Raw genomic sequence first — 13,170 nt, forward strand, 5'->3', positions numbered from 1 at the left:
AGCAAGAACTATTTCTTTGCTCAATTTTTATCACCTCCTCCCTAACAATACCTAGCCATATAATGGGAGTTCAATAAATATTTGTTGCATGAATGATGAATGCATCATTTATTTGTAATCTAAAAATATTCTCTCAATACCATAAGTGTAGCTTTTGTCCTAATTTGAAGACTGGTTGAATCTATTCCCGAAATTATGGAGTCATTTCCTTTTCAGTTCTAAGGAAAGACCAAATCTCTGAAGAATGGGAGCTGGTGGCTAGAGTGGGATTTCTACCTGAGGATGGACTCTCTGGGTATCAGTGAGGCTGGCCTCTGCCATCTCTGTGGGCTCCTTGGAGAAAGCTGCAGCTTGGAATCCGGAGACCCCAGGGAGCAATGCAAAATGAAGGGGCCCCTCCCCATACTCTAAGCGTCCAACTCAGAACTCTTGGCTGAAATGTGATGGTGTTATTGTTTCTTCCTCTCTAGGGTGCCATTTTGATGTTTATGGGGATTGTTGTCCTCACTATGAAGGCATCTGTTATTGAAATGTTCCTTGGTAAGTACTTTTATATGTGTATCTGGATACGCTTTTAACATTTTCCTAAGGTCCAAAGAATCTTGCCAAGAAAAGGTTTAAACCAAGACAGAGCATATAAACAGTACAGTGTATCTTTTTATGATAAACATTTTAGAGAGATGTTTAAGTGAGAATGTTAAGTGTAGATCAAATTCAGGATGTACTTGTGTATATATTTTTGTATAAAGCAAAATTACGTATCACATGTGTGTACATATTACACACATATCTTGCCTTCTTCAGCAACCAGCAAATGTTTCAGATGGAGCATATTTACAGATTCTGAAGTTAGAAATCTTGTTTCTTATTTCTCAAAAACAAAAAATTCTTATCGCTGACATGGCCTTACATGTACCATTGGTGACTCATGCTTTTAGAGATGAAAACCATGTCCATGATCAGCGGAGAACACAATTTCAGGTAGGCTCTCGAAGAGCAGCACCTCAACCGGAAGAGAGAAAAGGATTGATGGGTTTAGCGTTAAGCCCAAGGGTAATCTTCTATTAATCTTGACCCCGCTGTGCCCTGGCTGCGCCGGATGGAGTGACCCTGTGGATCACTGGGATACTATCACCAGGGAAGGGTGCAAAGACCTTTTGGGCGGTCTATTTGTTTGCTAGGGCGCCACAACAAAATACCACAAACTGGGTGGCTTGAAACAGCACAGTTATATTCGCTCACAGTCCTAAAAGCTAGAAGGCCAAAACCAAAGTGTCTGCAGAGTTGGTTTCTTCAGAGGCCAGTGATGGAGACTCTGCTCCATGCCTCTCTCCCAGCTTCTGGATGTTTGCCGGCCATCTTTGGCACATGTTGGCATCACCCCAATCTCTGCCTGTGTCTTCACATGGTGTTCTTCCTCGGTGGGGTGGGGTATCTGTGTGTGTCCAAATTTCCCCTTCTTGTAACACTAGTCATAGTGGATTAGGGGCCCAACCTACTCTAGTACGACCTCATCAGAACTTAAATAATTACATCTATTTCAAAATGAGGTCACATTCGGTTTTGGGGGCTGGGACTTCAACGTATGAATTTAGAAGGGACAAAATTCAACCCATAATATAGTCAGAATGCTCCAGGTCTGTGTGGAGGGGGTCTACACAGCAGAGTTGGGGAACGAAAGAGAAAGAGGTGACACTGGGAAGGCAAGAGGGCGCTCACACAGTGGAAGGAGACTAGACAGGGAGTCGGAGGGACCATATGGGTTCTGGTCCAGACTGCCCCACCAACCTGCTAATGAATAGTCACCCTGGAGCTCAGGATCCTTCATTCCCACCTTGTCCTTTGAGAGGCTACCGCCTCTCACACTCCCCCATTGGTTAGTGGGTTTCTTACATAGGGCAGGAGGGGAGTCAGAAATAGGAAGGGTTTAGCTCCTATAAAACACACAAAGCAAGCAAACCCTGAGGCCATTTCATACTCTGCGTGTCCCCCATATCACAGAACCATGAATGGAGACTTGACTGTCCTTCCTCGTCCCCGGCCTCTCGCAGCCTGCCTTTCTGCAGAACTCTCTCCCCTCAGGGCTGCTCATTCAGAAGGCGAGAAATCAAAGCAGGCAAAGGAGACTCCTGTCACACAATCCCCTCTCTGTGTCCTCACATGTCTACCTCCCCAGCATCTCTCTTACTCATCTGCTTGTCTCCATCCCATGGCCATTCCCCTGTCACTCTCCTCAGTACTGGGACAGCCTCCCTGACCCAAATCCTGACCCCTCTAACTCCTTCTCCTCCACACCCCAATTAATCTCTCTAAAGACCACGTCTGACCACCACTCTTGATTTAAACTCCTCCGTTTTCCCCTTTGTCTTTGGGATGGAGTCCACATCTCTAAAAGTGCCTTGCTTGCTGGGGAGGCCTTCCTGATATAGCCCTTGCTGTCTTCTGCTCTCCTCACTCCCCACAGAGCCCTCTCTGGTTTCCAAGGACCTAAAAAATACTGACCTTGTTAGTCCCCCAGGGCTCACATCATTTCTCCCCTCCAGGCCTTTGACCATGCTGGGTCCCTTGCCTGGAATGTTCTTCCTCTCGCTCCCACACCCCCACAAGCCCTACTGGTTCTCAGGAAGCTTCCCTCCACCCCCCATTTGATCACATCTTCCTAAGGGCTTCCACGGTGCCCTGTATTGATTCTCATCATAGCTGCACGGTGTTCACCTTGCCACTAGGCTGTCTCCCCCAAAGCTGTGAACTCATTGAGGGCAGGAGCTGTGTCCTGCCCATTGCTGCATTTTCAGTGCTAAGCGCATCTCATAGGTACTCAAGAAATATTGTGAAATAAATTATTCTCAGGGATGCTAGATTTGTAAGGTATCAGAGTCCAACTCTGCACCTCATTCCTATGTGTGGGTTTTTGCTCTGCACCAAGCGATTCCTCAACACCAGCTGGGTGTCCTACAATTCAACTCAATTCTGACACTGTCTACCTGGAAACAGCATCAAATTCCACTGGCTAAGGGCTCAGTCCCACAAGACTGCCACACACACACCCCACTTCAGATGCCAACAGAAAGTCCAGGTTGGCACTGTGCTTCTGACTGACTGGCTAGAAATCAGAGGTTCCCATGACCCCCTCTCTGGGTTTGATGACTTTGCTAGAGTGCCTCACAGAACTCAGGAAACCAGTTTACACACGACTATAGATTGCCAGTGTATGACAAAGAATATTCAAGAATACAAACCAACTGCCAGATGAAGAGATATATGGGGCGAGGTCCCAAACAAAGGAGCTTCTATCCCTCTGCAGTTTGGGATCCAGCAGAGTGGCATGCAGAAGCATTCTGATTCATCAACATGGAAGCTCTCTGAACCCTATCCTTTTGGGTTTTTTATGGAAGCTTCAGTACATGGGCATGCTTGATTAACTCATTGGCCTTTGGTGATTGATTCAACCTCCAGCCCCTCTCCCCTGCCCAGAAATCAGAGTGGGACCAAAACCCTCTATTTGAGGTTGGTTCCCCTGGCAACCAGCTCTCTCATCTTTAGGGATTCCCCAAAGTTATCTCATTAACATAAACTCAATTGTGATTGAAAGGGGCTTGTTATGAATAGCAAGACATCTATTTCACCTTTATGGATCTGATTTCAGGAATGGAGGACAAGAAACAAAATATTATAACAAAAGATGCCCCTATTGCTCTTATCATTCAGGAAATTTCAAGAGTTTGGGGAGCTATGACCTAGAAACTTAGCCAAAAGACCAAAATATATATGTACTATGAATCAAATATCACACAGTACTGTCCAATGATCCCCCCAAAACCCTCTAAATTAATGTCAATTAAGTGTTTAATATATATCAGAGCTAGCATGTTTGTTTTAGACATCCTTGAATTTAAGAAACAGCAGAGTTTTATGCTGTCTTTGGAGCACCATGTGTAATCAACAGCTGCGCTTACGGGAAGCAAGTGGAATGAATAAACAGGCTAAGACAGGAGCCAGCAAACTTGCGGTCTGGTTCCAGCTTCTTCCCCCGAAGAACTACAGCTTTAGTCAAGGTGGTAACCTTGACCTTTGTGCCCTTTTTATAAAATAAAAGGATAACCTCCAAAGCTCCTCCCAGCTTTAGTATTCTGTGATTTGAAGCATAATTTTATGATTTATACGATTGTAGAGAATGAGTTGTCCTGTCTTTGCTATGAAGCTCTGATTTATATGATGCTAGATGTTTCATTGAGTACATAATACCAAATTAAAGCATGGGGGAAATTTGAACTGCTTTAAAATGATCTGCTTTGTAAATCAGTTTTCAGGAAGGCACTGTGGACACTTAAAGAGAACCAGAGCTGGAGAGTGTTTAAAGTGGTAAAAACAGATTTTAATCAGGAACTACTGCAATAGAGGGGATCTCACTATAGAACTGGGCACAATTCCAAATACAACAAGGAACACAGAGATTTATATCCGAGCAGCAGGTTGCAGGGGTCAGTGGATGGAAATTACTGAGAGAAGACATCAAGGGTGGGGGATTCTTGCTAAAGGCAGACCACGGTGATCAGATATCAAGGGTAGGGATTCTCTCTGAACAGGATTCTTGCTAAAACCGGGTGATGCAAGACCAACAAGGAGGAAGACTGAAGCCCAAGGTCAAAGGCCAGTTGGGAAGAGGGCTTGGAGGAGCCCCATTAAAGTTTGGTCAAGGAGAGAGTCCTTGTCAACACCACTAGAGTTGGTATCTTGAGGGGCCCTGGAGTTTATGGGCTACATGGAGGCATTTCTATAAAAGTTGTAGACACATAATAAATTTTCAGTAAGTACTTCTTGATTCAGTCATTGATTAGATGTCCTGGCACTTTATGTCTTTCTTGAAAGTAAGTGAATTCTGATTAAAATTCATTACTGGCCGGAAGACTGGGATACGAGTGCCCGTTAACCATACTGATGATTTCGGTATGCACTTTTCATTGTCATAAGTCTATGGGATTTCAATATGACCCAATTAAAAAACAATTTATCTTGTCTTTTTTAATTGTAAAAGAAACATATTCTCTATAAAATATGGGATTTATATATGGAATATACTATAAAATGGGAAAAATATACAAATATAAAATAGAAATGACAATGCCATCATTATTACCATTTGGTGTGTTTGTTCTACTCATTTCTTTCTGCATATATTCTAATTTTGTCAGAATCATCCTTCAGGTTAGAGCTGAGCATTTGCCAGTTCATCTAGTATTCTTAAACACATCATTTGTAATAAATGCTCAGAATACCCCTACCGTTGGGACATTTCCAACATTTCATTATTTCCAGATTGCCATTATAAATAATGCTATAGTGAACATTTTTTACATAAATTTTTGTCATATCTCTAATTATAACTTGGGATATATTCCTAGGGGTATAATTTCCTGGACAAAGAATGTAACTATTTTTAAGGCTATTGAAATATATTACCAAATAGCTCTCCAGAATGACTCCACCTGCTTAGCTTCACCAGCAGTGTACCTAAGAGCCCTAATCTCAAACCCATGCCAGGATTAAGTATAATCTTGTGTTCAGTATTTACTGACATGACATGGGAAACTATCCTGTTGTTTGGCTTTAGCTTGCATTTTTTACCATTAATGAGATTGAACATTGTTTTAAGCTAATTCATTTGCATTTCTCTATCTATGAGCTATATGGACGATAATTTATTTCAATTGAATTTTAAAACAATTATGCCTCAGCCACCTTAACTATACGGATGGCTACTCTAGAGAGGAAGGAGTGAGAAGTGGGAGGAAATCTTTTATTTGAAAAAGTAATTTCAACATTCAGTTTGTGTTGAAATTTCAAGCACTGCTGTCAAAGGGTGAGAACTTTAGTCAATGTTATTCAAAACTAGAACACCGAATTTTTAACAGCTGAGAAGTATTGCTGCAAATTCCATAAACCATGATTGCCTTGGAACTTTGGACTCTAGACTTAATTTCCTCAAGCCTTCTAGACACTAATGGCCTCAGTAGCCTGATAACTAGCAACTCCCGCAGAAGGGAATGGCTTTCAGACCCGTGGTCCACTTTGTACTTTGAAGTGAGTATCAGTCATCCATCCCCGTGCTCTGCCTGGCTTCCTAAGAAAAGCGACACAAGACTGATTTTTCCCTTTCCCAAATTCAACACTCAGTTCACACCTCAGTGTAGCAAGAGAAACCTTACAGATGAGAAATGAAGACTCCGGGGCACAAGCATATTTTCAGCCTATTGACCAGCCCTCCCCTTGAGGAGTGGTTTCTGGGGAGTTTTAATTAACAAGCGTCTAAGCCTAGGAAAGGGCCTCTGTGTACCATTGAAAATAATGACTTTATTAACCACTGCGGTAAAACTGAACCCAGCTATGCGTGTTTTCAGCCTGGAGGGTCGTGGGTGAGCAAATGCGAGTGATGGGGTGGTCTTACTGAAATATTTATAGTCCTAATGATATGGAGACTTATAAACCACTTGCCACAAGCACAGAGGCCCAGAAGGACAGTATTTGATTTTCCAGAAGAATTGATACCCAAGTTTATGACAATTTCAATTACTCTTTCTAGTTAACTTGCTTAATTTTCTTCTACATATTTATTTAGTATTTGTTCTTTAAAATATTCTAGGATTCGTTGTTTTTGTGTATAAAACGAAGATGTGTCTTCACACAGAGTTAAATGACACAGAGACTACTATAAAAATTAGACCTCCAGGACACACACCCACCCAAACCCCAGAAGTAAATAACACCTAAAAAATGTCTGCCTTCATTCCGCTTGGCTCGACTTGTGGTTCCTACTCAGTTCTCTTTCATGTGTCTGTTCTTGCAAGACATGGTATGTCAGCTGTCCAGCCTCAGCTCATGCTACTCGTCAAAACTGGGGGCAATTCACGAGCTGCACAATTGGTGCAGACTAGCTAGATAATCACAAGATAAATAAAAGTTTTCTTAAAAAACCCTGGTGGCATTTTCCTTCAAAGTTATTTGCCAATCAAGAATTCCTAATTCTGGGACGCCTGGGTGGCTCAGATGGTTGGGCGTCTGCCTTCGGCTCAGGTCATGATCCCGGGGTCCTGGGATCGAGCCCCACATCGGGCTCCGTGCTCAGCGGGGAGCCTGCTTCTCCCTCTCCCTCTGCCTGCCTGTCTGCCTACTTGTGATCTCTCTCTCTCTCTCTCTGTCAAATAAATAAATAAAATCTTAAAAAAAAAAAAAAGAATTCCTAATTCCATTTATGCCTAAATTGAATATCTGTGTTGTGATAAACACACACACACACACACACACACACCACGAAGTAGAATGCCTATTTTGATTACTCTATCGCTCCATGTTTACCTCTGGAGTCCCAACCCTACCCAGAAAGTGAGTTTCTCAAAAAAGTGGCTAAAATAGAGGCAAGTTAAGCAGTGGGTGAGGTAGAAGGATGCTTGGAGAGGAAGGAAGAAGAATACAGAATTGGTTAGCCTTTTGAAAGGAAAACATTGCTTTTCCATCTACAGGTAGAATTAGCGTCGGGACAGAGACGTGAGCATTTTTAGACGTTACTACTAAAAAACTGCTATGAGAAATGTTCACAATACATATCGAAATTCTAAGTGGGCATATATTCCAGACAAGAAATCCTATTTGGAAATTTATTTAAAGGAAATAAGGGTGCCTGGGTGGCTCAGTCGCTTGGGTGTCTGCCTTGGGCTCAGGTCGTGATCTCAGGGTCCTGGGATCGAGTCCCGGGTCGGCCTCCCTGCTCAGTGGGGAGCCTGCTTCTCCCCCTCCTCCCTGCTTGTACTCTCTCTCGCTATCTCTGTCGCTATCTCTCTCTCAAATAAGTAAATAAAAATCTTTTTTTTTTTTTAAATAAAGGAAATAACAAAGGATCAGGACAAAGAGGAAGCTATTTATATTAAGTCAGAAGTTGACTAAATTATGGTACATCCATACATTGCAATCCTTTCAGGCACTCAAAATTACTGCGAGAGGAACATTTAATGACAAGACAAAATGTTTGTATATATCCTTAAGTAGAAATAAGTTAAAAAAAACATTGTAAACAGTGTGAGCATGACCAAATAGAAAAAATGAAAATATTATATCTTTTGTGTTCATCTATGTTTTCTGTACTGTTCCTAGTGTTTTTTACATTCTTCTGTGAGGAACATGTACTATTCTGGTAATAAGAAAAAACTGGTCAGTGTTATTTTTTAAAAACACAAGGCTCAAGCTGGTAGTGCGACTTTGAACTAAAAAGGATAAAGAGTTCCCCGTTCTCCCTCTGTTGTTATACTTCCTCAAGAGAGCAGTCTCCCAAAGCTGCTCTGCTCCCGTTTCCGAGGAGGGAGGTCAGCTACGTGCAGTTGACCTTGACGGGGCACAGAAGCTGGTGCTGCTCCAGCGGACCACCAGGGGACACTCTGGTCTCCCTTCAGACCCTGTGACCAGTCCCCCTCTTCTCCCCGGCCCACTTTCCCCTTGTCTTCCTCTCCCAGACAGCCCTCCCCTGGGGCTTTTCCACAGCCCCTCCCTTCTACCTTCCTTCTCTCCCTCACACACACACATACGCATGCGCATGCGGCTCTCGGACCAGTTGAAAATTAGCCATTTGGAACCCCAGTGTGGAGAAGAGGAAAGAGCCCAAGAAGGGCTTGGGGCTCACCCTACCTCCATCGTTTATTTCTGGCACCAAGCAAATGAGTGTACTTCTCGGGTCCCCCATTTCCTCCTTTGGAGACTAGAGAGGGCAGACTTGGTGTGGTGAAATACAAAGCAGCAGAACAGAGGACAGGTGCCCAGGAGGTGTTTTTGGAAGGCCTCCTTCAGCAGGGGCCAAGATAAGTACACAAACTATTCATCTTATTTCCTCAACCTTCATTTAAGGGAACATTAGTTCCACCTATGAGACTATTTTAACATGTGATGGAAGCAACAATAAGGGTCAGAAGAGAGAAAGTGTTTGGGTAAAATGATATTGATTAGATTTTCTTTCATTTCCTCCATGTAGTTTTGCTGGCGACTGGAATACACTCAAATAAAGGCATGACTCAAATAAAGAAGATCAAAAGGCCCAAGCTCGGTAAGTAAAACTGCAATTCCTCATTAGCATAAGGCTTGTGCCTTCCATGTAGAGGGCTGTTGTACTTGTTTCAGATAATTTGGAAGGTTTGGGGACTTTTTGTCTTACTTCAATTGCTTTGCATTCAGACGGATTAGTAATGATTATTATTTATCACCTACTTCATTCCAAAAAGCATTTGAGATAGGAGTGCTGATTTTAGGTGAAAGATATGTGGTTCCATTATATTGGAACATTTCAAAATGCACGTACAAAGACCAGGCAACACTGTGTCTCTATGGCTAAGCTGGAGTAGGTATTTTCTTGCCATTGAAAATGTCAATTCCCCATACCAGAAAATTTAGTCTCGCTAATACAAATCTGCCCTCCTTCCAGCATGCTCTGGGATCAGAAGGTAAATCTCACAGCAAAGCCCAGAAGGTTTCACACCTAATCAGTGGATAGAGGAAAAATAAATTTCATTTTTGGATGGTATATCAGTTAAGATTAGATGACAGGAAATCTAGAATAACAACTGCTTAAATAAGACTGAAGTTTCTTCCTCTCTCCTGTAAACATACTCAGTCTGGGCTTTTATGGAAGCCTCACAATCTTCAGGGACCCAGACTCCTTCTACCTTGTCATTCTGCTTTCCTCAACATGGCTCTCAACTCATTGTCCAAAATGTGTGCCCCAGCTCCATCCATCATGTCCATGTTCCATTTGGTAGGAAGGGATGAAGAAGGATGTATACCCATCGCTTTAGAGATAAGTCCAGGAAATCAAATATACCACTTCTCCTTAAATACCACTAGCCAGCGTTAAGGGAGAATGGGAAATGTCTTGATTTCAAGCATCCACATGCCTAAGCTACAAGTATGGGGTTGTATTACAGGAAAGAAGGGAGAATGGATATTGGAAAATCACTAGCAGGACAGGACATAGAAGGAAATGCTCACATTCAAATGCTGTAAGCACACTGAGATATCTGGACTTAAATTTGTAGACTTGATGGAGGCCTAGTTAAGGCATATTTATAAAGGACCATAAAAGAAATGCCATAGATATAGTTAATGTTCTGTGCTCTCCACAACTGAAACTTCTTTATAGGCATTAAATTTAGATGCTTGAAATCAGCAACATTAATAATCCAAAATAAAAGAAAGATATTTGCTTCACACACCATTCTTTTTTCCTTCTGTTCCTTTAAACGCTCCATGTGGGATTTCCTGTTGAAATGAGACCAAAAGGGCAGCCAGCCACAGCCTCCAAGCCTAAAATACTAAAAAGGAGTCCGTTCCTTATTTATTCCTGTCAGTACCGAGAGCCAAGAGAATCAGCCCAGGGGCAGATGTGTGTTCAAAACAATGATTGGGTTAATATGGAGACAAATGCACACCCAAGTATGAATTCCTTTGGGCTGTTTCCAATATCTTCATTAACTCATATACAAAAATCATGAAAGGTTCCATGATTACCATGACAACGGTTTTCAATGACTATGAAAGGCTGTGCTAAATGACCCAAGGGCAAACCTCTTTGAGAGATCTCAAATGGATTGAGTTTCTGATATGCTAAATTCTAACCTTATACTCAAAATCTCCCTGGTGATGCAGCACATTTGAATCAATAAATGCATGAGGCCTTTTCTCTAATTAGAAACCTTGGCACAATCATTAAATAAGGGGGTGGGGGGGAGATACAATGAAGGTAATAGGATATTCCCAAACCATGGTAGTATCTGATTCTTTACCTCAAGAGTATTAACAACTGACAGTCTATAGCTTGAAGCCAAAGCAATTTTCATTTTTTCTTTTTAGTGTTGTCAATCTGCCACTGGGGTAGGTGACTGATGGCAAGGAGGCACACCATTCATTCATTTTACGAGTATTTACTGGGTGCCCACCAAGTACCAGGTACTATGCTAGACTCCCAGATACAACAGCGATTGAGACTCAGCCTTTGCCCTCGCAGAGCTCAAAATCTAGGGAGAAAGAAAGACAAGTCACCAGGCAGCTAAAGGTACTCCAGGAACATGGAGAAGAAGCTGTATATCTGGGAGGGCTTCCTGGAGGAAACGACACACCTACACTGATATGTGAAGACCAAATAGGTATAGACCAGGCAAAGATGAGGAGGAAAGAATGTTACAAGCAGAGAGAAAACAGCATGCTCAAGGCCTGGAGAGTGGAAGGAGCTAAAAAGTAGTCCAGTATGACTGAAATCTAGAGTAGGAAGTGAATGTGTTGAGATAAGAGATGGGGGGGTAAGCAGGTGTGGGATCGTGGAGACCTTTGTTACCATGTCCAGGAATCTGGACTTCCTCATGAGGGCAACCGGAATATCTCCGTGCAGGTTATGTCGGTTGCAATTAGCATAAATCCAAAAGGGATTTTTGTAGGACATGGAGCGGCTCGTGGCGGGTTGGCAGCTAGAACTCAGTGGAACTGTACCCCAGATGACAAGCCCTCAAGAATCAGTACCTCTGCTTCTCTCTACATGTCTGCCTCACTGTCTCCCCTCTCCTCTCCCTGTCCCTCCGTCTCCCCCACTCCCTTCCCCCCTCCCCCGGCCCCCGTGCACACTGTGTCTCTCAGTACTGAGTCCACATTCCTGGGAGAGAGAACCTCATTGCATCATCCCAGGCTGCAGGGTGGTTCTCAGAGAAGAGTAAGCTGGTTAGGGTTGTGCTAGGGAAATAAGACCATCCTGCCAACCAAAAAACCCTCCCTGCCAACAAATGAAGAGAGAGGAGAGAGAACGCCATTTGTTAGTGAGAAAAAGCTTGGAGATTTATACGCATACACGGGTACGGTGAAAGTGTCTACCATGTCTGAGCGGCATCTCACACAAAGGGGTCCAGCCAAGTGGGGGACAGAACAATTACATCTCTTATCTCCTTGGGAGATGATTGCGCCTGTCTCCTGGATGCCTGGATGCCCCTGAGCTCCTTCTGGAGGTAACGTCGCCGTTTTACTCTTACAGCTGATAGCTCAGAGTACATCTTACAGGGAGCTGCTAAAGGGTTTTAAGCAGAGAAGGGAAATCATAAAAGCCAGGCTTTAAACAAATCACTCTGGCCCCGGTGTGAGAACAGCCTGGGCCAGTGCCCCTCAGTTCCTAGACCGGCAGCACCTGCGACCTTCTGCCCGAGCCCCCCACCCCCACCCCCACAGCCGGACTGCGGGAATCAGACCCACTGGGGCTGGGGTCCAGCCCTCTGTGTCTTAGCAAGCCCTCCAGGAACTCCAGTGCCTGCTGACATCTGAGAACCCGTGGAGCAGAGAGCTATCCCAGATCAGGGTTGCTTCCAGATCCGACTGTAAAATCACGGGTACCCTTCAGTGCCCTCTGACCTCTCCTCTAGCCAGCCCTCCACTGGCACCAGTGTTCCTGCAAGACGGACGGCCCTCACCACCCAGAGGACTGGAGGTGAAGTAACAAGAAGAAAGTGATCGGAGAGTTCTGCTCGGTGGCCACTGACCCCTACTACGCATGCAGCACGGCTCTTGAGTCTTGAGGATCTAGTGCCCAAGACCCAGTGCCATGAGCTGGCAGAGCCAGATTGGAAATGCAGGTCTGTGTGAGGTTCCACCCCGGAGGCTGTTCCCAGTCCCTCTGCCAAGCCGCCAGGGCTGCCTGGAGGCAGACGGGGTGTGGGATGATCACAGGCTGACCGAATAGGAAATAGAGTAGAAGAGCTGTGCAGATAACAGGAAAGGAGGAACCAGCATGGGTATCTTCCTTTGGTCTGGCCAGAAGCCATACACCATGTGAGTGCGTCTATTCGGTGTACAAGTAGGGTCACTTTGCTTTAGGCAACTGTCACATTCTCTCCCCCATACTTCTTTTTTTATTTCTGTTTCTTCTTATCTCCTTTTCCTTTTTCCAATTCTTTGGTCTGCCCATGGCCCTCCCAGGGGCCCTCATGGACATCACTCAGCCCCACTGGGGGCTCTTTGAAACAAGAAGGTAGTACATGTAGAAAATAATCTTACATGGGGGGGTTTACAAAAGGGAAAACAAAGATTTAAAAAGAAAGAGAGAGAGAGAAAGAAAAAGAAAAAAAGAAAGAAGAAAGAAAGAAAAAGAAAGAAAGAAAGAAA

General features: G+C 43.8%; 1 protein-coding gene across 3 annotated transcripts in view; it reads left to right on the forward strand.

The window, feature by feature from the left end:
* The window catches only part of VIT (vitrin), a 100,995-nt gene that overhangs the window by 20,235 nt on the left and 67,590 nt on the right, over nt 1-13,170 (forward strand). For all 3 annotated transcript variants that reach the window (XM_036121500.2, XM_078056182.1, XM_078056183.1), the window contains exons 2-3: nt 471-540; nt 9,014-9,085. In XM_036121500.2, the coding sequence (XP_035977393.1) occupies nt 483-540; nt 9,014-9,085 (130 nt within the window). In that variant the 5' untranslated portion in view covers nt 471-482. The remainder of the gene's footprint in view (nt 1-470; nt 541-9,013; nt 9,086-13,170) is intronic.

The sequence above is a fragment of the Halichoerus grypus genome, chromosome 10 (assembly GCF_964656455.1).
Source record: "Halichoerus grypus chromosome 10, mHalGry1.hap1.1, whole genome shotgun sequence".
Lineage (NCBI taxonomy): Eukaryota > Metazoa > Chordata > Mammalia > Carnivora > Phocidae > Halichoerus > Halichoerus grypus.